The following is a 26,020-nucleotide window of genomic DNA, read 5'->3' as shown; positions in this document are numbered from 1 at the left end:
CGGAGCAAAGCCCGGCCGCTGGTCAAGGGGGTCAGCGCTGGCAACAGGAGACAACTTAGCAAGTACTGGAACCCTAAAATACCCCTGTACCTCAAAACCCAAACCTAGCCATGAACCCTTAAAATACCCCTGTACCCCAAAACCCAAACCTACCCCATAACCCTAAAAATACCCAGTACCCAACAACCCAAACCTAGTCCTGAACCCTAAATATAACCCTGTACCCCAAAACCCAAACCTACCCCTGAATCCTAAAATACCCTTGGTACCCCAAACCCCAAACCTAGCCCTGAACCCTAAAAATATACCAGTACCCCAAAACCCAAACCTAGCCCTGAACCCTTTAAAATACCCCTGTACCCCAAAACCCAAACCTACCCCTGAACCCTAAAAATACCCCTATACCCCAAAACCCAAACCTAGCCCTGAACCCTAAAAAATACCCCTGTACCCAAAAACCCATACCTATCCCTAAACCTTAAAACTACCCCTGTACCCCATAACCCAAAACTATATCTGAACCCTTAAAATACCCAAACACCCCAAAACATATTCCTCAGTACCCCAAAACATATACCCATACTTACCTTATCCAAACATTAAAAAAAAACATGCTTTTATCATTCATGCATTTACAACGATTTTCGTTGTAAATGTATGGGTGGTAAAAGCATATAAAATGTAATGCCATGCGTTATAATGGCATTGCGGAGTCATAGTACTTTCGTAATGAAAGTATGCGGAGTGATGGTATGCGGAAAGAAAGTTGCGGAATAATGGGTGTTTACCCTCCCCCGGTAAGTACATTGGTGGCACGGCGGCCCACATCTCCAGCAACATACTCATATTTTTTCACCACCCATTTGAAAAATGCACAGGTCTCTCTCATTGATGGCCAGCACCGACATACACTTTTAGACACACCTCCCGCCACAAGTTGTAGAATTGCGAACTTTAGAGCTGGGGAGCTATGTTCGAATCTCGGCATCAGCTCAACATCCTGTGATTCCAGGCAAATCACTTTGTCTCCCCGTGCCTACCACAAATGAATGTGTTCTTCTGTAATGTAAATTGTGCTCCTGCCATGTTGTCGAGTTCGCGCTATATAATATTGCAAGGAAAAATAAAGTAGGGAAACTCGAGTTCACAGACTACTGAACGCGCACTCTTAAGTGCATCAGCAGTGCACTGTGAATCGGAGCGTTTCACAGGCCTGTCACCGATAAGAAATGCTATCAAAACGAAATCCTACAAAACAATATACTACTGGCCAGCAGCAATATATACCTGGACAACGTCGGGACGGGCCGCTAGTCAATGTATAAAAGGAGAACTGATGCTCAAAGTGCTGATAGTGCATTTTCCAGTTTTTATTAGGCCAATTTCATGTGAATTTCCAAACACAAATCAAATATTGTAAGTAATATAAAATGGCAGTAAAGAGACAATAGAGCGAAAGAGTTCAATGGTTTAGACTGTACAAAAGTGATGAAATCTATAGTAATGCATAGTAATCTCGACATTCAGAATCTGGATCACATTCTGTTTGTTTGCCCAGTTTTAGTTGAGTTTCGTTACAGATGGCTTTGACCTATGTTTTTGCAAAATAGCATCAAGAATTTATCATCAGCTCGTGAATTTCTTCTTTTTCAGAAAAATGAAATAGTGTGTATAAAATTCTGTAATTTTTTAAGGAGTTTATGAATATATGTTAACCTTTATTACCCTTATTTTATGCTGGTCCCTATTTTAAATTGTTGTTTTAATTGCTGTTGCTAAGGAAGAATGAAACCTTAATTATGAATTTGCCAATTTGCTCTTTGGAACTCCGTCGGGCTTACAATTTTCTGCCGCTATATAATACACCTTATCTAAAAACTTGTCCTATTCTAAAGCTGATACTGTATATTATCCTAAATGTTTACATGTTTCTGCTGTTATTTAAATGCATTTTATATAGAATTGGATCATATCTTGCTGCTGTTCATCATTTCTAGGTAAAAACAGTCGTTAGTCACAAATGTCCCTCTATCCATTTAGAATCTGTCTTTTTTATAATTTTCTGCTACTGCACGTTGCATTTTATTTAACTTAGATTTATTATGAAGTCGATGTTGTATTGTACCCTATTATTTAAAAAACTGTATATGAATTTAAATCTACGTTTTTTGCCCATTAATGAATATCTTTGTTTCTTTTTTAGATCTGGGTCTACTGCTGGTTTTAATGTGTTCGTAGACCTTTTATTTCTCAATGATATGGAAATTTGAGAATTGGCTTTGAAGGGGGACTTTTAGTGATGATGATCTTTCTTTGAATTTAAGACTGCTGTTGCTACATAGTTGTAAATCCTGTGTTTCATTGAACTTTGATATAATTATGCTGGAATTTAATTTGTTTAGTATTTTATTCAATTTACGATGGCAATGAATTGAGTTTGTATTTTAATGTGTATCTATACAATAATTGTGTGTATTTTAAGTGGACCTCATTAGCGAGCCAACATTTTAATAACATTGAATTGAATTGGTGAGTAGGTATGTGTCCTCAGAAAAAGCATGGATGTTAGTCCAGATCACTGCAGTACACTTGTGCATCTATTTGATTGGTTTTTCTTGGGACATTGAGCCAGTTTTGAGTTTCATATTAGCAATTTTAAATAGTAAACCTCTATTCAATTATATGATCTATGTATAAAAGAACCATTGATGCTCAAAGTATGATGATTGTGCATTTTCCAGTTTTAATTAAGTCAATTTCATGTGAATTTCTAAACACAAATCAAATATTGTAAGTAATATAAAATGCAGTAAAGAGACAATAGAGCAGAAAAGTTAAATGGTTTAGACTGTACAAAAGTGATGAAATCCATGAATAGAAAAGCATAGCAGTTAATTGAAACTATAAAGCAAGGAATGAGATTGTATGCATGTCAACAAAGATAATCAACATATGGAAAGCAATTATATTATATGGATGTCAACAAAGATAATCAACATATGGAAAGCAATTAATAATATCTATCACTATGTGGAAATGAGAACTAGGTAATATTTAGTGTTAGGTTGACTAAAACAGTAATATATAGGTAACTAGAATACTGGAAACATAACTAAAATGCTCCAAATGTAAGGCAGTGGAAGTTTGGCACATAAATGTTGGTCATATTTGCACAACTCTCTTTCATTCAGGAAGGCTTACTACTAGCTGAGTTATTTGCTTCTGCTTTTTTCTCTTGAAATGCAGGACTAGAAGTTAAGATCAACTGCATCAAAGGGCAAGAGAAAGTGCAATTGGAATAGGATTTCTATTCATCTTCACCTAAATGTTTTCGGTAAATTGTCAGTGACATAAAATAGAAGGATCACTGTCTTATATCTTTTCCAGAAGTACGCCTGATTTTCATCTGAAAGAGTGCATTTTCTAGAGTGTCAGACGCTGCTTTGCCACATTTATTTCAATACCTTTCTATAGACTATGAGTCCTGTAATCCTATAATAATTATTAGGCTCTTCCAAATTCAAGATAGTCCTCCAAAGTAGCAGTTTAACCATTGCCTTTTCCAGACTCTGAATAGAAGCTGATGTGTTAGGGCAACAGATGCATTTTAAGAGCATTTCTGCATGTGGGTAGGCGTATCCACCTACTTCAAAGGTCCCTGACTCACGATTCCTCTTTCTGTCTCCACTAATACATTCATTTCCTGTGCCTCTTTTATTCTTTCTGTCAGATGAATCACAATTCTGAAAAAACAATAATCAGTCTCAAATTGTACATCATTGTTGCCATGATGACTTTGGAGCCTGGTGACCATTCAATGTCAGCGGAGCCAAATGAATGACTTCTTCATCTGCAAGGCTTGGTTGTATTTCATATGGGTCAGTCAGTGTATATTTATGCTGGGTACAGTCAGCAATCTTTAAGGACAACTCTTCAGGGCAGGTCTTCAAGACGAAATTCAAAAATGATCATTCAAAGTGGCGACTCAAAACAATCATTCAAGACAATTCTTCAAAAAGATCCTTCAAGATGATCAGTCAAGCAATGGTACAAGAGGATTCTTCAAGATTGGTTCTCTGGGGACACAGCAATACAGCAGTGGGTGAGAAGGGCCCCTGATAGGAAATGTAAAGCCAACACTGTCCCTTCACTTCTATGATGATATGTGTGAAGACATGTAACACCAGGTAATGACCACATTGATCAAAGACAAATGGCAGCAACCTCACATTAGTGAGCGATGGAGGAAGGTGATAGAAGGAAATAAAGGCACTTTGTGCTGAGCATTGATGACCAATACATGGGGGGCTTTCATCGGAGTCCATCATCTCATCGGAGCCATAATCATCTTCTTGTAATTTATCGATGGGTGAGAACAGGTTTCTATAAGACACCGAACCATAAGGTTAATTATTCAATAATTATGTGTTGTTTTCTTCACTCTACCAATCAAAAATAGTTAATCAAGGCTTTGTACCATAAGAAAATCCCCAATAAGAAAGGCTCCAAACTCATCAAATCTCAGTTTGCTGACACTGTAAGTAAACAGATTATATAGTTCATATTTCTATTTCACTTGTAGCAGGGGTTGGATACATGACTATGAAGCAATTCCATTTTAAAAGACATGGTTTTTAGGCACAGTTGAGTGGAATAATTTGACACAGATTGCACATTCAGACAGACCAAAAAATAGACTTCTGGCAACATATCTAACTCATGACTAAATAACTGTAATAACATCAGACCTGATTAGGGGTGTGTTCCCAGCAAAACCAATAATCATGTGCCTACTTTATAACTGCCAATATTTTACAATATGTTTTGAGGAAGATACAAGGTTGAAACGGGTGTGTTGAGGCAAACTTTGATGTAAAGTCAGGATAGCTCGATACTTTAAGGAAAATGTATTCGCTCCATGCAAGGTCTTGCAGGCGTATGGCTGCATAACACTATTTACTAATGCAGGTTTACTCTAATGATGTGGACCCTTGTGGAAAGGATGTCCTAACATTGATGATTAGTGTAGTGTGGTTGAGTGAAGGGTGGATGTCTTATGAAAAGATATAGCATAGCTGTATACCTGTGATAGGAGAGGTAGCAGTGTTCCAGGGGGACAAAGTGTGCTCTAGCTGAAAATAGCCTGATCCAGTGGGGAAATTGTTGTCTAGTAAAGAAAGTACGACTTTCGAGATTTGCGTTCTAGTAAAGTGAAATCTAATGGCGGTGTAACTCCGCTGACAAGGTGTGATCTACTGGGAGAAAAAGACAGGCTGTGTTGGGAATCAAACCTACTGGACGTCTATGACAATATTTTATTTTAAGAAAATGTCCCTATATCTTTACATGGACTGCTAAACAAAAGTGTTGTTTATAAGGTGCTGAGATGTACTTTTCAGAAACTTCACAGATATAGGAAAGCTCAGACCTGGTCATGCTGAAAGTATAATGTCAGGCTTATAAATGTTGTTCATTTCCAATTGCAATCTGTAACTCGGATTAATCTTTAACTGCATATCCCTTATGCCCATTCTATACTTTTTAGGGCTTGTCCTTAATAGTGTTCAGTATTTCTGTGCAACCGTATTGTAATGGTGTATGGATCCAAGATAAAGTGAATATCTGATGCATTTGTTATCTTTGGAAAAGTGGCATTACTAGATGGGAAGTATATCTCTACCAGCATTGTGGCACACTGGTAATTTGATGCTGAATGCCACTCCTCACAGTCACCTACAATGTAGACTTCGCTGTAAATAGCGGCCCCAGATTGCGATTTCGCAATTTTAAAATGGTTCATGAATTGCATTTAAGGAATCTCAAATTGAGATTCCTTAAATGCAATTAATCACAATAGCGATTTCTACATTTGCGATTTTTGCATTTGGGATGATGCATCCCAAATGCAAAAATAGCGCTCGCAAAGGGACAGATTCTCAGAATCTGGCCCTTTGCGAGCCGATTCTGGTTTGATGAATCTGGGTGTGAATGCTTTACAAATCTTTTCCTTCCCATGTGTGATAAAAAGTACTTCTGTACTGTAAAGATTACTATAAATATTCATTTACAATCTGTTCTTGTGGCACCACAGTTAAGATTTGTTGGAGACAAAGGGATTGTTTGTGAGTTCAAAATGAAAATGGAAACACACCCTCTGTGCAACCCTCCTCTGCAGAGGTCATGCACGTCTTTCGCCATAAATAACACTGTTGCAGCAATTTTCTCCAAATCAAGTTACCAAAACACTGTCCAGTTAACCCCTCCCTCCCTTTTCTGAAGCAGACACCAGCAGAAAGATTTGAGAATCTCTTATTTATAACTACCGCAAAGATTCGGTCCAGTTTCTTATTCTTTCCGTAGGCATTTCTCTGGGTTAAGGATCCTCTGTAAAATGCATTGCGGTCAAAACCATCAGGGCCATCTATGCAGATGGAAAACACAATTATTTTTCAGCAAATACAATCTAGACTGGTGAATTTATTATTCCTAACACATCAGCAAAAAAGACTGCGTAATTTTCTACAGTTTCTAGACAGCATATATAAATGTAATGTAAATGTATTGCGACTTATATAGCGCACGTATCACCCGAAGGCATCAAGGCGCTTGCCCAATCACATCTGCTACCCACTCACAACTGCTGCCCCCTTCAAAAAGAAAGTTAAAATGGATAGTTTGGTTTTAGATATATTTTAGATTTTAGCTTTTCTGCAATAAAATGATATAACTATGCAGAGCCCATAGAAAGAAAGCAATTTTAACTCCACTTAAGCTCAAAACTCTGCATTTATGTCCAGAAATTAGTATCTTTGCAAAGTACAATTTAAAACATGTAAGGAGAGTAAAACAAAACCTCACCTTTTTTATTGAGCTCATGGATGCTAAACATACACTTAGAAAATTAGAATGAACGTGGAAGAGTAATCTTTCTGATGACTCATTTTGTCTCCTTAAATATCCATACATCCAAAAAATCTCTGATAGGAGAACCAAAATTCTCCGTTTATAATCGAAAGAAAAGTTAGGCCTGAACTCATTCATTTACTCCGTCCAGCATCTCCTTTTGCTTGCTCTGTTTGCCCTAAGTTGGCAGGGTATGCCCAGACGTGGGTCCCTTGCACACTTTGCCACTTGATTGAAGCTAGCCTGGCTGATGAGGGCTGTTAGTCGGAAACCGGTCCCAGGTTGCTTGTTTCCTGTCCAGGGAAGACATGGCTTGGTAGTTTGGGCTGGACTGTTCCCTTGAGGCACAGGGTCAAGACTGATTTGCATATAGCTGTGTCTGAACTTGGATGGCGAAGAGAGCTAAAGAACGATGATGGATTCAACCCAGATCTGTGACTGGGGGTGAGTGTCTGACAACTTTCAGTGCTCCGTCCATCATCTCCTTTTGTTTGTCTAACTCATTCATTTGCACGCCATTTACGCTATTTCAAGCAGTCTTCTACAGAAAAGCTTGCAGATATCTAGGCACAATTTGTGGATGAAATCCTCTACACCAGAGAAGAAAAAGATATCAAAGCATGCTTTTCCAAAGTTGACTTTTTTAGGACTTTTTGGACGGTGTGGTCTTGCAGCTAAGAGCTGGATTGAGAAGTATTTTTGCACACCAACATTGAAATTAGTTGGACTAAAAGAGCACTTTCTGAAAATAGAGTTACATTTAGAAGTTATAGAATGTTATGTTAATAACGCAAACTTATGATTTTGGAAATTGTGTCAGGATGGTGCAACTGCTGTTTTTGCAATATTTAGGTTAGGGGAGGGTTTGTGGGTATTTCTAGATGGGGCCTTCTTTCAAAAGACATTTGTTGGTATTTACATACATCTGGCAGGTAAACTCCTAACATTGAAACTGATGCGAATTTAATCTTTAAAAAAGCAAGTGCCTGGCGGGAACAGACTCTCCCCCCCCCCCCTTTCACGCAAGTACACAGTTATGGGACTAAAGCGCTCTGCTGAGTTGGGGTGGCGGGTAGTTTTAAATCTGCTGGGCCTGGAGGCAGGGAGGGGGGTGGTGGGATGGTATCAGTTTGACGATGGTTTTTTGGTTGGGGCCGGAGCCTCCCTTAGTGTTGCTCTAAGGCAGATAATTGTGGAGCACAACATGACAGGATGTCACAGAAGAGTCCGTAAAGGACGATCCACCCTAGAGCACAATGCCAAATATGAGTCAGGGTGATAGAAATACGGATACGCAAAATCACAGCGCCCAGGGACAGAGATCGCAGATGTCTATAATCTCCTGGAATGTTAATGTGTTGGGGGACAAAATTAAGCAGGGACTAGTCCTACAGTATTTGAGGCGGAAGAATGCGGCGGTGACACTACTCCAAGAGACACACCTGCAGGGGACGGCAGTTAAAAGCCCTAAACAGATGGGATTCAAGATGGTAGTCCACTCGGATTTCACATCCGGATCTAGAGGGGTGGGGGCCCTCATAAACAAGCGATTCCCGTTTATAGTCACTAACACATATCATGATGACCAGGGCCGCTTCGCAGCTATTACAGGTCAGTGGGATGGTAAATCTTACAATATAGTGTCGGTATATATCCCGCCAGCACTCCACCAAGGTGCCTTTATAGACTTGGGTAAATTCCTGCTGACACTTCCCCGTGGTGAGTTGATTGTTGGAGGGGACTTCAATGCAGTTATGGACTCTACATTGGATAGACAACCTCCCAGAGACGCAGGCGGATCATCCCACAGATTACAGGGCTTTGTAGAGGCGCTAGGACTGATGGACACATGCCGGACCAGTTACCCAATGGACATGCAGTTCACATTCCACTCCGGAGCCCAAAATAGCCTCTCTCGAATCAACTACATTTTCACACTACGCACCCGAATATTGGGGATGACAGAAGTTAGACACCTACCTAGAGGCATATCGGACCACTCACCAGTCCTCATCACTTATGCACCATTTACTCCACAGACTCGCAGACTGTTCCCAATTAGACCCGGCTACCTTCAGGACCGTAGATTACGTAAAGCACTCCTACAGATCACAAAGCACTACTTTGAAGAAAATCGACATTCGGTTCCCTCACTGACTACACTATAGGAGGCCTATAAGGCAGTGCTCCGGGGGGGGCGCCATTTCACTCATCACGGGTAAAAAGAGAGAACACCAGAAACACACTGATGACCTAGAGTCCAAGGTCGCACGGGAGGAGGGGGTGCACGCGTACAATACTACGGAGGAGACAGCCCACGCATTACAAGTGGCCCAACAGGCATATAGAACGTATGTGCAAGTGGAGGCCTTCACCAAGTTAACTAGCACTCAACACAAAATATATGGTTAAGGAGATAAAGCAGGCCGATTTCTGGCATGGTTGGGGAAAAAAGAGAGGGCTAGTAACTGTATAACACAAATACGCACTAGGGCCGGCGACTTAGTGTCCACGCCACAACAGATCTCTGAAGCACTTGCGCACCATTACAAAACGATATACACACCAGTCGCAGTCGCGATGGTAGAAGAGAATTTGGCCTTTTTACATGACATTCGTTTACCCATGCTAGACGCAGACGTGATGACTGCCTTAGAGGAGGATATCACGCAAGAGGAGCTCACGCAGGCAATAAGATCGCTTCACACGGGGAAAGCGAATTTTACAAGCTGTATGCCGACAGCTTCGCAAGTGGAATCTTACCGGGAGATCCGCGTCTTGCCACCATAGTGGCAATTCATAAGGCCCGTAAACTAGCGAATCAGACCAATATCGCTCCTTAATGCCTTAATGCGGAGGCGAAAATACTTGCAAAGACCCTGGCAAATAGGCTACAGCCGCATTTGTCGGACCTTATACATGCTGACCCATCGGGGTTTATGCCATACCGCAATACGGCGCTTAACCTAAGAAGGCTGTTCGGAGTAATAGAACGCAGGGCAACCATAACAGAGGATGCAGCAATACTCTCTCTGGACGCAAGAATGGCGTTCGACTTGGTGGAGTGGCCCTTTCTTTTCGCGGTTCTACAGCGTATGGGCATCGGGCCGAGGTTCTGTGCATGAGTCCGCCTGCTATACACTAGCCCAGTGGCACGGGTGGTTGTGAATGGTTATATGTCGAAAGAATTCCCACTGGGCAGAGGGACACGGCAGGGTTGCCCACTGTCCCCCCTCCTTTTTGCGATAGTGTTAGAGCCGCTGGCGGCGTGGATAATGCAGGACCTAAGGATACAAGGAATAAAATGGGCAATAGGCTGGGAGGATCGTATCTCGCTATATGCGGACAACATTCTACTATACTTGACGTCCCCAGAGAACTCCATCAACCGCTTATTAGAGATATGCGCTGAGTACGGTCATCAGTCAGGATATACCATCAACTGGGACAAATCAGTGTTGTACGTCCTGCAAGGGCCCCCGCCACAGCTACCGAGTGGCTGCGAGCTCCAAATAGTCACAGGGGATGTTTGTGACGCATGATCATGCACAGTTCACAGAAATAAATCAAACTCAACCCCGGCTGCGATTTAAAAAGGATGTTAAATATTGGCGCACGTTGCCGTTAACACTACTGGGACGGGCGGCACTTTTTAAAATGGTGGCCCTCCCGCGGTTCCTGTACGCGCTACAAAAATACGCCGTTCCCTATCGCACAGACCTATTTTAGAGCGATTAATGCGGAGGTCACGATGCTACTCTGGGACGGTAAACACCTCGAATAGCTCTCCAATAACTTATTAGGGGATGGTACGACGGCGGGATTGCCCTGCCGGATGTCAAGGCGTATGATCCAGATGGTCGTGATTAATTACTGGCTGCACGTCCCACAGGATGACCCAGCGCTTAGACTTGATAGGCATCTATTAGAACCGGCGGGGATAATGAGTGCCCTATATAATAAAAAGAAGAGACACACATTCACGGCTCCAACATTACACACTGTGGGTATATGGTTTGATGCTCAGCAAGCACTTGGTTGGGAAGGAGTGGTCCCGAAGGCTATGCCGCTAAGGGACACTAAAAGACTGGGGATGCTGGGCAATAATAAGGGGTTCCGTAACTGGGACTCAATAGAAATTTCAACGGTCGGTGACCTATGACAGAGGGGTGGGGTGGTCACCTTCGCCCACCTTCAGGCCACATATGGTCTGGCGGAGACAGAGGTTTAGATACATGCAGATTACACACGCACTGCAGTCCCTGATACCGCCAGACAAGAACCCGGAGGACTCCTCCCTACTAGAGGATAGACTCCTCCAGAAAAAAGCAATATCACTGACCTACAAGAAAATAGTGAACAGCAGTGCAGACCCCACAGGGACCCTGAAGGCCAAATGGGAGGGTGAGATGGGAGAGATCGACGAGGCAGAATGGAGAGAGGTGCTAGCCTCCCCTGAGGAGGCTGCTATTCCATCAAGGCTCAGGCTAGTGCAGCTAAAAATATTACACCGTACATACTATACCAGGGCACTTCTACACAAAATAGGTAAGGCGGATTCACCACACTGTCTTAGGGAATGTGGGGAAACGGGATCCTTTTACCATACTATCTGGAGTTGCCCTGTGATTGTGAGATATTGGATGGCGATCATGAGGACACTCTCAGGTCACACAAATCACTGTACTGCCAATCCCAAGATGCTGCCTCCTTAACATTTGGGAACCAACGGACTTAAACAAGACGACCCAGGATTGGGTGACGTTAGGAATGACTGTAGCAAAAAGGAATATTGTAAAACGCTGGGGCTCCAGAACTAGTCCCACTCTCACTTAGTGGTGTAGGGATATGGATTTGGCAATGGTAGCAGAAAGATCAGTGTATACATATAGAGGCTGCCCAAGGAAATGGGAGAGAATATGGGGAAAGTGGATCACGTACAGAGGTGGTATCTGTGAACCCCCGCAATCTGAATACTCTGACTCAGATGAAAGTATGTGAATGTATTATGATATCTGGCTCCCTGAACAGGCCTGTACATGGAGGGGTTGGGAAGAGAGGGATTGGATGGGGTGCGCTAGTTTACATGAGTGTAGCAGATGATGTGGTTCTGAAAATTATGATTTTACAAAAGATGAATGTCATGCTGTCATTGGAATGCTCTGCAATATGTTTAATACAAATTGTTAAAAAAAAAAAGCAAGTGCCTGTGCCAACCACAAACTCCCCTATGTTTTAGCATGCTATCAGTTCAAAAATGTGCCTGGCTTTACAAGGAAACACAGAACAGTAGAGGTCCTAATATAGTAACAGGTGCCATTCACCACCTTCACAGGACTCAACTTTGCTGGAAGTTGTAAACTGTATCAGAAGAAGTAATTAAATGAGTCATTTAGAGCAGTTCGAGCCAAGCCACACAGGTGCAGAATTAATCTTAAGAGTTCCAAACTGAAAAAAAAAGCAATTGGGGCCAATTCACAAAGGAACTAGAAAGTCTACACTTGTGCGATTGAATTTACCACTTTCTGGAATTCACAAGAATTCTCATGAATCTGCTTGGAAACGTGCACCTAGTGCAGGTTTCGGGGAGATTCTTAAGAAAGTTATGTGATATTCCAACTGGGATCCCATTCCAACTGTCGAAATAACCATTAGGATATATAGTATCCCCTTTTCAAACGCACACGTAGAACTGATTCCCAAAAGCATTTATGAGTACGGAAAGTAGTACTACAGGAATGCGTTTTTACATGCTCTTTTATGCCTTTGTGAGTCGGTCCCAAAATGCACAACTCCAAGTTAAGTTTAAAGGGGTAGCTCTCCTCCCATGTACAGTTACACCAACACCTACTTCTAAAGCTCCTCATAGATGGAATTCACCAATTCTGTGTGAAGATTGACATCCAGACATAGACTTATGAACTACCACCTACTCAAGAGTGGCTAGAGACTCCTACAACTGAATTTACAGCTGTAACATTACTATAGAGTGTTAAGTTCCGATTAATACTGAGATATACCCATAGAAAATAATGGAAATTTCGAGAAAATGTATTTAAAATTAATACAAAAATATGTTTTTTTTTAATTTAAAAGTAATTGCCACATTTCCCTGCCTCTCACCTAGGACACCCACAGTAAGGAACAATACACCTATACATCCCATCCCACACACCTACACACAGACTAGGAGGCACAACATTTCTGGGGGGTGGGACAGGGTCAGCCTCACGACATTAGTTACAGTGCAACCCAGTGGGCAGTCCGCTTGAGACAAAATCTGCAAGTCCATGTAAACATATGTAGAGATAAGATCAAAAATCAAATTTTTGTTAAGTAAATAGTGTAAAAGGGAAAACTATTGGTGCAAAATAGTAATATTTTACAATTGGGCATGTGGCACACTGTTGGAGAAAGTTGAGTTGAGCCTGTATCCTAAAACAGTGAGCAAATACTATTGAGAAGGCACTACAACGGAAAGATGGCAGAACGCAGGATCCTAAAGCATTCAAGAAGGTTTATTGGTGTAATTGCACATGCTTTGGATGGAGCCCTCTATCAAAGAGAAGACATTTCTGGAGGAAGGGGACACTACTGGGGCCCTTGTGCATTCAGAAGACATTTGTGGAGAAAGAGCCCAATGCTAGAGGCCTCTAGTGCTGAGAAGGCACTTCTGGAGGAACAGCGCATGGCTAGAGCCCTCGAGCACAGATAAGACATTTCTGGAGGAAGAGTATACTGCTGGAGCTATCTAGCCCTGTGAAGGTACATCTGGAAGAATGGCAGACTACTGGAGCTCTTTGGCACTGAGAAACCCTTCTGGAGGAAGAGCATACTGCTGGAGGCCTCTAGCACTGAAAGACACTTCTGGTAGAAGAGCACAATGTTGGAGCCGGGTAGTATTGAGAAGTCACTGTTGGAGCCGGGTAGTATTGAGAAGTAACTTCTGGTTGAAGGGTACAATGTTGGAAGTATCAAGAGTTGAGAAGGTACGTCTGAAAGAAGGGCACACTACTGGTGTCTTCTAACTCTGAGAACGCACATCTGGAAAAAGGGCATCCTGCTGCTCTCTCTTACACTGAGAAGGCACATCTGGGCTTAAGGCACGCTGCTGGAGTCCTTCACTAATGAGAAGGAATTTCTGGTAGCTGCTCCCACGGCAGGATCACTTTAGAACTGGGATGGCATTGCTAAAGGAAGCGGACACCATTAAATATCTTAAATCACAGGGAGGACAGTATTGGAGGATGGCCACCCTAAAGATGACCCGCAGCACCAGTGAGATTTATTTTATTTTATTTAAAGAGTTTTGTATAGCGCGAACATGACCCATAGGTATCAGAGCGCTTCACATTATATGAGGTAGGTTAGCGATACATTTTGCATAGACGACATTTCACAATGATATGAGGTAGGTAATTATACAGCAGTAAGTATTAACATAAGTATAAACAGACATGTTAGATACAGTTTGTTATCAAGGAGTACTGGAACTTCCAATGCCGAAAGTTCTGTCATGTATTTTCCCCGTGTAGTCTCCCTTCCTGAACCAGGTGAGGAATAGTACCGACGGATGTTCTCTCCAGTATCGCTGGCGATTTTCTCTTTTTTTACATAGCTGTTTTGTTTGGTAATTCCTCGGTTATGGTGTTAGTGATGCCCTATCTTGACTATGGTAGGAACTTACTCATTAGGAAGATCTTAGCTTCCCACTTAAATGTTGCTGTGTTTGGGATTTTTCTGATGTTTGGACGGAGTGAGTCCCATATTCTGGGGCTGCTCCTGAGAAAGCTCTATCATATCCGGGGGGATGTATGTTCTCAGTGTTGTATGACCTCTTGAGTGAGATCCCCATCTATGGGTGCTTCCTCAGTGCATTTGCATGAGTGTGAACTTTTCATTTCCCCAGCAGAACCTTCTCAGCTGTTAGTGCCTGGTGTGAACAGTGAGTGTCAAAGTTTCTCTGCAACAAACTCATCAACCCAAAGTGTATGTTACAGGAAATACAATCTGTTACATGTATGCTACATGAAATGCTCTGCAGCAGGCACATTCACCTTCTAAGCAATTTTATGATGATTTAGTCATGTAACCAGAGATTACGCTCAGCTCTCTCGAGCAAGTGCATTAACCACCTGAGCTTCCCTGCCAGCGTTTTAATCTAGAATTTGCTGGATACACCTACAACTCTGCAGCATTGTCTAGTTCAATGAAAGAAGAGAACTGTCTTTATTCGGATTAGTCAAATTGTGTAGAGAAATAGTTTCAAGTCACACATTGAATTAGTTGGTTCTCATGTAGTGAAATACAATAGCCTTATTGTTCCCTAACCAGTCCTTAAAAGCTCACTTGAAAGCATGTGCTTCTCTAATAATAATTTCACTAAAAAACAGAGTTTATAGGCCCTCTTGTTATGTGCCCGGGTAAGGCTCATGTAGCGAAGTGGCTAATTTATTATATTGTCCTATTTTTCACAATATCATTTCTGCCGAGACCTTTTGTACATATTTGCGTGCAGGACAATGTTGGATTTGTTTATCTGAAAATACTTTGTTTACACATCTAGCTTCGCACAACATATCACGATGCCTCAAACATCATGTACAAGGCCCTTCTACGCACTATGTACAAATGTCGTTCTATCTTTATCCATGGGGTGACAAGGCTATCTACATATCCATATCGCTACTCTATTTGCACATTCCAAGGCTGTTTTCTATTGGAAATAAAGAACATCCCAAAAGAGTAGCAGAGAAGGCACTTAAGGTGACACCGAGGGTTCCTGCATACTGAGACTTCACCACGCAGTGGTCTGACATCTTCGTGAGTGGGTGTCCAGTTTTGACCAAGATGGGCTTCTACATTCTCTCCCGCCAGTTAATGGGGTTGGATTGTCCTGTGGGGGTATTCTTGGCTTCACACCTACACACACACTAGTTACACTCAGAGTATGGTTTGCATCGTAAGAGTACGCCTGATTACCGCCTTGTTTATTATATGCCTTCATATATACACTGGTTAGATCCATGGTAGAAATGTATCTATTTTTTTTTGGGTGCTTGTAATCACTGTCATGTGCTTCTGTCTAGTGATTATCGCAGCACATGCATTCTATACAAAAAAAATGTTGGTTCAATAAATATATTGAAAACGTGCCATTGCGTATTCTGTACATTACTCTGAGCACGAGCAAGCACGAGTGACTGAGCGAAAGGTTCAGATCTGTTTCCACCTTCACTGAGGGGTCAGGGTTTTCATGTTCAGTGGTTGCCAGAAACCATTCCCTCCCTGGTAAGGTTATGGGGGCTCATGGTGGCACTGTGAGCTAGCTGGTTTCTAGTCCAACATACCCTGCAGGGTGCCCTGTAATCAGTCTGGGTACCTCACCCAAAGTGTATGTTGTCCAACAAAAGCGCAGGTCCTACGGATTAGTTGGAACTACACAAAAGTCTGCTCTGTAGCGGTAAGATGAAATCACATGAACTGCTGAGCAGCACATGGTTTTAAAATTGTTGATAAACACAAACAGTAGTACTGACTGTCTGTCTGCTCGGTCGTCTGTCCCGTCACACCCCAACTCAAAAATCTGGGGGCTAAATCCCTCATGTCCACAGGGGTCCTAAGTCCATGAATCTGAGCACCACCACGAGTCATAAGAACTGTCAGCCAAGAAAATTTATGGTCAACCTTTAGAAATATTTTTTTGTGCACACACATATGCCAAAACAGGGTCTTCTGGTGACACACCGGATGCAAAAGAAGATCCACTGAGAAACATTTGTGCGTCAATAGAGGATATACTAGTGGGCATGCACACAACAATACATCTACTGAAGGCAACTGGAACACTGGAGGATCTACTGAGGAACAACGATGGGGCACTAAAAGATTTCCTGGGGAACACAGAAGGGGCAATATAGTTAAAGATGGAGGGGCATTACAGGATTTAATGGGACATGTGGGGTAGTACAGACCCTATTGAAAAGCTGAAAAGCATTAACTACAGAGGAACACACTGTTCCAATACATGGTCTACTTTGGATAAATTGGTAGTAATACAGGATCTACTTTGGAGCCCGCTTAGGGCATACAGGATCTACTTGTGACAAAACAGGAGCAGAATGTCATACTGGGAAATAAACCTGTGGAATTTACTGATGTTACCTAGAGAATATACTGAAGAACACAATGAGATCATACAGAATAAAGTGGGACACACACCCGGTAAAACAAAGGATAGACTGGGACACAAAGGGGATACTACATTGTCAGTACACCTGGGGAATGTCAGGATCAACTTGGAGACACACAACGTGCAAGCCAAATCTGTTAAGGCATGTCATGTGGCAACACAGGATATAGCTACAACCATTGTGAAATTATACGTGCAGTGGGGGACCTACAACAGACAGGTATGTGGCAATACAGTATCTACTAGGTGCATAGGGCATGGTAGGATCTATCGAGGGGCACATTTGGTGCAATAAAGTCTACTGTGACACACAAAGGGGGCAGTGCAAGAACTACTGAGAGAAACAAAACTGGGTCAAACTGTGAACACAGCTTGGTGCTATATCTATTAAGGACAACCCTGCGCCACAACAGGACCAACAGGGGAAACAAAAGACCCAGTGGAAGCCAAATCCTGAATACAATGGAATTTACTTGGGTCCATATATGTGGTAATACATTGGGGTACATGCATGTCAATACAGGTTCTATTATGTGGTCACAAGTTTAATACAGGATCCACTGGAGTAAACACCAATAGCTGCATTGGTCTACAAGATGATGCACTGCTGGCAAGATGGGGTCTACAGGGATGCACCCAGGCACATTGTCTACTAGGAGACACCACTGAGATACTGTTGAATATACTAAGTAAGGCACCAAGGGCAATGCAGGATTTACTGGTAGACACACTGATGGGAAAAAAATGTACCTATTCAAGGGCACTTGGGACAATCCAGGATCTCCTAAATGCACACAAAATGCAGAACTGATTGGGGTGAGCGCAGCACAATTGCTCTAAATACCATCCATGTCTCCACTTAGGAAACCAGACTCACGCTATTGTACCAGTCTTTGGCCACCTCTATGAACGCCAGGAGCATGGGGCTAATGAATATGTACTTGAGAAGTCTGTGACCTGTTAGGAGAAAAACATTTTTCAGAACATAGATCACCATTATTGTCTGATCAACTAGAAAGACTGTTACTGGTATGTCTATGTTTCGCTAGGTGCAGGATTCAAGAATGATGAACTGGGAGACAATGGTTTAACTTTGGTCGTCTGGCTCTGAAGGATATGTCATGAGTCCTAAACAGCGAAACATGCTAGCCTTTTAAACTACAGTCCAGGTATTACTTGTCTCTTTTAAACATGTTTTTAACCATAAGCAAAGTGGAATAAAAAATAAAAACAACAAACCGCTTTTTTCCACATTTTTATTTGTTACGTGGCAGGTATGGCACATTCATAACTATTAGAACACCCAGGCACTATATGTCAAGTGGCACCCCACACAGCTCAGGATTCAGCTAACTTAACAGATGGGGCCACTACAGGGAGGGAGGTTGTATCAGTCAGGCACGACAACCTCCCTATCGACAAAAAGGCTCCACAGGACCCCCTAATTACAGATGCACCCTAATACTGAAAAACCTCCCCACAACACCTGATCTCAGGATCACACCAATGATAAAAAGCCTGGGGCACTTTATGACATCATACAATGGACCCATCCCTAATATGTCGCTTCTCATTATTAATGAACAGAACCACTGTGGTACCACAGATCCTCGTATGGTAGCAAAAATCACTCCCAAACACACCTGCCTGGTGATAGTTCAGCTTCAATAAACTGTTTGAAGCCTCAGTAAACAGACGCGTTCAGGATCTATATACACCTTTGGAAAAATAGATGTATGTCTGAATGGGCATTTATATATGCTAATGCTTTCTGAGTGGAGGGTGGCCCATTTAGTATAACTCTAGACCCCTTAATGGCTTTGTAATCTACTGGGGGTTGCAGTTGGGTATAGGGTCACTGAGGACACACCTGGAATAGCACGGAATCTAGTGAAGAACACATCAGGGGCTTTACAGGATCTAGTGTGGGGCGCTGCATAATCTACTGAAGGACACTGCAAGCATATTGCACAGACTTTGGGGCTCCTGGGTCACCATGCAGTCTACCAAAACGCACATCTGAGTCAAAAATGGATCTGTTAAAGAGACGCCTATGGTACTATCGGATTTTCCAAATGGCACACCCCAGTCAGTACTGGATTTACCTACTGAGGGTGGCACCTACGGCACTGTGGATTTGGATCTGCCTGTGGTGGTGGTGGGGGGGGGGGGGGGCATGGCCCCTAAAACATGACCCAATCCTCTATGGGCTACAGGTGGGGCAGTACAATTAGGGGACCCAACTAGGCCAGTATATGAGACAAGATTGTTACAGATACTCGGATAACACATCAAGGGGCAGATTTACAAGCCCCTTACGTGACTTTTGTGCCGCCGTTGCATCACATTTGTGACGCAGCCGCAGCGTAAATGTTGCAGCCCATTTAGAACGTGACGCATCTAGGGAGATGCGTCACATTGTAAAGCCCTGCGTCACATTATACCTGCGCCAGGTATAATGTATGCATGGTGGGCGTTCCCACGCAAAAAGCCATGTAGAATTGACGCAGTGAAATCTGCAAGAATTAACTGCGTCACTCTACGCCTTCACTGTGTCAAAATCCCTATGCATGCTCAGATCAGGCGTAAGAAATGATGCAGGGCGTTTTTAATGGGACTCACCCTTCCATTGTGGCACATTGCTGGAGTTGCATCACTTTCATGAGCAACTCCAGAAATGCGTCAATTTTGCGCAGATGCGTCCGAATTTCGGACGCATCTGTTAATCCTTGCGCCATGGAGCACTGTATTATAAATACAGCGCACCAATGGTGGCGCAAGGACATTCAACGTTGATGCAAGGAAATTGTAGCATCTATATAGATGGGTCAGTTCCTTGTAAATCCGCCCCCTGATATGCATACTCCTACACAGTGATCAAAACTGCACATCACAAGGAAACGCTCCCAAATATAAACACTAGTCCCATGCTTTAAGCACAAACTGATTTACGGTGATCAACGCAGGACCCAGACACTTATTAATGAGTTAGTATTGGGTCATAAGAGAAGAGTAGATCCTGAGGCACTGTCCCTTATACCTCATCACAGATAAAGGCGAAATCATCTATCAGACAGGTGCTAGAAAAGTCTGCCCCATATCAAGGAGGCGATAGGAAATAAGAGAGGGCATCGCTGCATGTTTGAACATATAACACACTGTCTATAGAAACAATCACGCTGGATTGCTTCTAGTTATGAAGGGGTTCTTCCATATGTCGATGAATACAACTTAACAGATGTAACAATATGTGGACAAACACGTGACCACAATATATCAGGTCCCGGGGCTGTCAATAATTCCTGGCTCCCTCGCCCTTCTCCGTCCTTCATTCTAGGCCTGGTAGGGTAGCTCACCGTCATATATGTCAGCGAGCGAGACCACATGCCTGGTGCTTGCAGCTTTCATATTAAAAAGGCCAGGCGTCAATCCAGCCGAGCCCCTCGACTCATCTGATACCGCAGGGGACTAGAGTAATGCGGCAAGGAGGTTAATTACCGCTCCGGCAGGTCAGGGTGACTCAATCAGGGCCGAGGAGGCCTCGCCGAGCACCGGCCTCTTCGAGTTCCCCTGAGAGGGTACACCGCTTCTTAAATTTAAGAGACGTTCACATTTAGATAAGCGCTAAATGGAGTAAAGTCATCAGCAGACTGAAGGTCGCAGGGTTTATTCAGATTCAACGTCAAGCGCACGTTCGGATTCAGGCTCTACGTCAGGCGCACGCTCGGGGACCTTAGCGCCTGTCAGAGATTGAGAATGAGGGATGAGCAGCATAAAGTCACGAGAGAAGACGCACAGGGAAAGAGTGAATGGGGAACGGAAAGAGAAAGCTAAAGTGAGATAGAGCTGAGGAGTAGTGGAGCCACGTGGATTTGAGTCTGTAGGCAAATGTATGCATGTAGTTTTTTTAATTTTAAATCTGCCCTCCAAAGCAACTGGCAGCTAGTACAAATGTGATAGTATGTCCTGGGTTTTTTAAGTGATCACAAACAGACTTAAAATACCTTATCGGGTTAGGGCATTGTTGGGTTGGCAAGCGCTAGGACCCACCAGTAAATAGCTGAGCTGAAATGAAAGCACACAAGGGCACAGGTTAGGTGAAAAAGAAAGAGAGAAAAGAGAGAGATAGCCATATATATTGCAGTGAAAAACAAAACCCACACCATGCCATATGTCACAAACAGCTCAGTTCAATACAAAGTCTTTGGAACGGGAGGGAATCATGGTACGCGACCTGCAGTGGTATCTCTTAGTCACTTGCCGCCTGGGAACTCCACACATGACTACTGGTTCTTCTTGCTACAGACACCTATCAGGAGCTGACAGGTTCGAATTGCCCTTCTGGGTGCACTCACTGGAAACAGAGGAGCCCCATAGGCCCCTGATGTACGTTTGGCTCCTGAGACTGCACCATCACTGGGACTGAATAGGGGCCTCTCGAACACCTGAACAATGAGCGCTCTTTGCTGTCATCTATATCATCCCTTGGGGGCATCAGTGAGGGGTCAGCAGGCCTGTTGACAAGTTGCCTGTAAAGCTTGAAGAATGATATATTTCTCGTCACAGTCTTGCCGTCCTTTTGGGCAGTTATCATAGTTCCCTTTCCAGAGTCCACACACCAAGAATCAGGCTCAAAAGGCAGCAGGAGTTTAATCTGTGGATGTTAATTCCATACTAGCAGAAGATCATCAGCCCAGAAGAATCTCTGCTGAGCACGTCGGGTTCTAGATAATTTGTCATCTTGGGTTTGTTGCTGACTTAGGACTTCGGACACCTGGCTTCTTAGTAGTGATGGCCCCTTGACATGGTGAATGGTGTACCCCACTGCCTGATTTATGCACAGACCGCTGGGGCTCACCTTAGTCATAGCTTGTGGTGTGAGGCAGTATTCCCTTAGAAAAGTGTACAGGACACACTTCATGTTGGGGCCCATCGGGAGAGGGGGGGTGAGACAGCACCGACCACAGACACAGTATTAGGTGTGATAAAGGCCGCTTTATTGGAAGCAGGTGCACCTTACAAAAACCAAACCCCTTGGCTTGTGCCTTACAAAACTAAACCTCACTAATATGAACTACCTAACAACCCCCCTGCCCCTCCCCTAAATGGTTCCCAAAAGAACAACATAAATGCAACTGCCCAACTGCACAATGCCTGACTACCTGACTAAATAACATGTTATATGCACTCTCCCCCCCTCCTGTCAAACAACATCCCAGTCCTTCTACCATGTCCCCCCATGTACTAGGAAAACTCTGCTTGACTTCCAGCACACCAGCACCTGCTCAACGACACGAGAACCCTCACAACCACCAAATCCCCGGCCCCCAAGAAAATCCCTTCAGAAAAAAACCCCACACCAGCCAAACCACCCCCACCACACCAAAACCAGGACCACAAACCTAGGGAGGGAGGGCGGGAAAAGCTTGTGCTCCTAAGCCCCTCGGATGCTGTGCCACTAGCTACAAAATGCTCGCCTGCCTCCCAAAATGACCGCTCATATCCCCCTCCCAGCCCAAAAAGAGCCCAACACAGCCCACAGCTAGCCCAAGGAGCCCATCCAACCCAAAGATAGCCCAAGCCTACTAGGCAGCCCAAATGAGACCAGCCCACCTAAGGTGCTGACTCTCCTCCCCCCCCCCTCCCGAGGCCCCAAAACCCCCGGGCGTGGGACTGTAAGTACTCAGCAAACTCCTGGCTGGAGTAAGGGGGACTGTTGTACATAGCTTGTTCCCTACTTGTTCCCTTCCCTGCCTTTCCTTCTACCAACCTTCTAGATTGTTTATGTGATTCTCCCCATGACGCTACTGCTGGTTCTGATCTGTGACAGTTAGTGCTTGGCCAGATGGGCGACGGTCCTGTTACTTCTGTGCTGCTGCATTAAAATACTTACCTGCCTCCTTCCTGTATCCAGAGTCTTCATTTCATCTTACAACAGGGACCATTGTTAGTTCGAAGTTCGTGCAACAGACCATAGGGAGAGGATGTGGTCCGTCGGCATAAACGGCCGACGCTGGTGCTGGAAACCAGGATTAGAGCCTCAAGGTCGCGTCCACATCCTGTGATTCTGCGAAAATCACATAATCTCCACGTGCCTGAATGTGTAATGTAAATACGGTGCTCATGTAAAGCGCTCCAATACCTTCGGGTCGAGTTTGCGCTATTTAAAATATGCACAAAAACAAAGGAATGGGTGTCCATGACCTTTTCAAGTCGTAGTATCGTCTGGATGGCAGTGGTTGACTACATGATCTCAACCTCCGATTACTTTGAGAAATCATCGATGATGACCAGCATGGGTCTGCCATCAGGCAGGTTTCCGAAGTCCGCACTGGCCCTGTGCCACAGAATAGGGGAAATGTTCTCCGTAATAATGGGTGCAGAAAAATCTGCAGGACCGACAACCTGACATTGTGGGCATTGTCTTACTGTCCGTTCCACTGGGTCATCCAGACTAGGGAACCACACTCTGCACCTAAGTCGGTATTTGGTTTGAACTACTCTTTGATGAGCAGTGTGAGCGAAGTCAACTACTTGTCGCTGCATCGTTCTTTGGATCACCATGCAGGAGCCTCTCATTAAGCACCCTTCGGGAGATACATCTAGCTCGAGTGGAACATTGTGTAATGAAGCCAGTGTCAGCTTTGCTTCCTCTGTACGATGAGAAGCCTTTTGAGTGAGGGTGTTCCAGTTTCTGGATGCAACTGGAGAAACGGCCAACTGGAGGCATTCATCCTGGCGGCTGCCTGAACGATTTCCACTAGTGAGACGGGAAGCGGGTGCGACCGTTCCACTACCAGCTGAGCATATTCCTCCATTCCTTCAGTATCTGATTCCTCCTCCGCAGTGGCCGGCTGAGCATGTCTCGACAAATAGCAGGATTTTGTGCACCAGGATAATACACTACAAAGACATGGTAGGCCTGCAGTTGAAGAATCCATTTCTCAATCTGTGGTGGCGGTTTGGAAGATGACCCTGTGAACAGAGGGACTAACAGCTTATGGTCAGTAAGAACTGTGAAGGGTTCGTCGAAGAGGTGCATGGAGAAAGAGCACCAGCCCCACTGCACCACAGTGGCTTCCTTTTTGATGTGGGAGTACCGTTGTTTGGTCTCTGGCAAGGCACAACTGGCATTCGCTACGGGGGCCTACTCACCATTAGTTTGTTTCTGTGATAATTCAGCCCCTAAGCCAGTGGGGCTGGGGGCTGGTATCTACAGATAGTTTTGATTCACAGCAGTGGTCAGAATAAGCCAATGTAGTGTCTGCCGACAATGCTCTCTTGGTCGCTGTAAAAGCCTCTGCTTGGGCGGGCCCCCAGCTCAATGTGGCATTGGCTTTAGCCAGTTCTCTAAGTGGTGCAGTGAGGGAGGTTAGGTTCTGGATGAAACACCCACAGTATGTAACCATTCCTAAAAAAACAGTGCACCCCTGTGACCCTTGTGGGTGCCGGTGCAGATTGGATGTCATGGACTTTTGCAGGACCTGGCATGACTATCTTCTGAGAAACGGTAACCAAAGAACGCTATTTCCTTTAAAAGGAATGCACATTGCTCCTTGTGGAGCATAAGGCCGTTGTCCCTCAGTCGTTGAAATGTTGCTCTCAGGCGGTCGAGGTGCACTTCCAGTGTGGGGGAGTGTACTAGAATGTCATCACTGATATTGCTAACACCCACGAGGCCAGCCAATACTCCTCGAATCGTGACATGAAAGACTTCTGCTGCCCTTGATACTCCAAAACGGAGGCGTTTATACCTCTGCAAACCTGCATGGGTGGAGAAGTTGGTGATTGCACTGGATACAGGGTCAAACATTAACTGATGATATCCTATGAAGAGATCCATCTTGAAGAAGCACCTCGAGCCTCTGACTTCTGCCATGATATCATCTACAGTGGGCGTCAGATAGCACTCACGTCCGATGCCCAGATTAGGGAAAAGTGTGTCAACACAATGACCCTCTCGACGAAAATGACTAAACAGTCCAAGACGACTGACTCACATGGCAAACCTGTGCCTCGCAACATCATGCCATGCCATCTGATGCAGTGACCCTCAGGTTTGCAGCTGTGGCATCCTACTGTTTATTGAACTGCTGATCCAGATTTTCTGCTGTGTCAGCCTCTTGGGATCTACTCCCATCCGGTCACTGAGCCTATATGGCGGGGGAGTTAGCTCGGGAATTGGGAGGGGAAAGGTAGTTTGACTCTCAACCAAGTTTGGGGGTTGGTGTGGGCAGAGGGAACGTATGGATCTTTCTAAGTAGTCTTATTTTCTAGCTCTTCTTATTCCCCTCGGCCTTGTGTTCTCCAACATGCTGTTCATTGTACCCACTTCGACACAACCACTGCTAATTAGCGCTACTCTCACCACACAAATGGACTCAGCATGACAGTAAAAGGCCTCACATGGAATATCCAAGGCCTTAACGATTATCAAAAATCTCATCTCGTACATTCATATATTGTGACTATATTAGACTACTGGTTGGTGTCCAGAGATGTGCAAACGTGGGGAGCCAGCACTACCCATCCCGCAACGCATACTATCAGACCATGCCCCGGTACTGCTGGAACTGTCGATCCCTCAGGCTCCCCCCCAGTGTAGGGGCACTGCTAGATCTGGTGTTTCGGGAAGAAGTAAGCGCAGAGATAGTTGCATAATTTGAACATATCGTAGGTATGGGGGCTTCTCCATCGACACTATGGGAGGCATTCAAAGTGGTCTTACGAGAAGTGTGTATCTCCAAACAGACGGGTGCACTAAAGGCGATATAGCCAAAACTGGCTAGACATGAGTGAGACATACACGGTCTAGAGTTACACTACCACCAGACGAAGGACCAAAACACACTAGTGGCCATACGGGGAAAATATCGAAATACTTAGCCGAAGCCGAACAGGAAGTTAATTATTTGGGCTGAGATG

General features: G+C 44.0%; 1 protein-coding gene and 1 long non-coding RNA gene across 6 annotated transcripts in view; one reads left to right on the top strand and one right to left on the bottom strand.

Moving 5' to 3' along the window:
• The window catches only part of LOC147731290 (uncharacterized), a 201,067-nt gene extending 185,012 nt beyond the window's left edge, over nt 1-16,055 (top strand). The window contains exon 3 of the long non-coding RNA XR_015308429.1: nt 14,834-16,055. This is a non-coding gene — a long non-coding RNA (uncharacterized LOC147731290). The remainder of the gene's footprint in view (nt 1-14,833) is intronic.
• Nucleotides 1,347-26,020, bottom strand: part of MLPH (melanophilin) — a 398,235-nt gene continuing 373,561 nt past the window's right edge. For 4 of the 5 annotated variants that reach the window (XR_015308428.1, XR_015308425.1, XR_015308426.1 and 1 more), the window contains 3 exons: nt 6,324-6,421; nt 1,726-4,383; nt 1,347-1,630 (listed from right to left, as the gene is read on the bottom strand). Coding sequence is in view for 1 of the 5 variants with exons in the window: in XM_086956304.1 (XP_086812430.1) it covers nt 4,360-4,383; nt 6,324-6,421 (122 nt within the window). In the remaining 4 variants the exon portion in view is untranslated. Of the gene's footprint in view, nt 1,631-1,725; nt 4,384-6,323; nt 6,422-26,020 lie in introns of those variants that run through there. The other variant, XM_086956304.1, reaches the window with a different exon arrangement.

The sequence above is a fragment of the Lissotriton vulgaris genome, chromosome 2_1 (assembly GCF_964263255.1).
Source record: "Lissotriton vulgaris chromosome 2_1, aLisVul1.2, whole genome shotgun sequence".
NCBI classification, from domain to species: domain Eukaryota; kingdom Metazoa; phylum Chordata; class Amphibia; order Caudata; family Salamandridae; genus Lissotriton; species Lissotriton vulgaris.
Note: the sequence above shows the minus strand (reverse complement) of the source record. Positions and strands in the feature narration are given on the sequence as shown.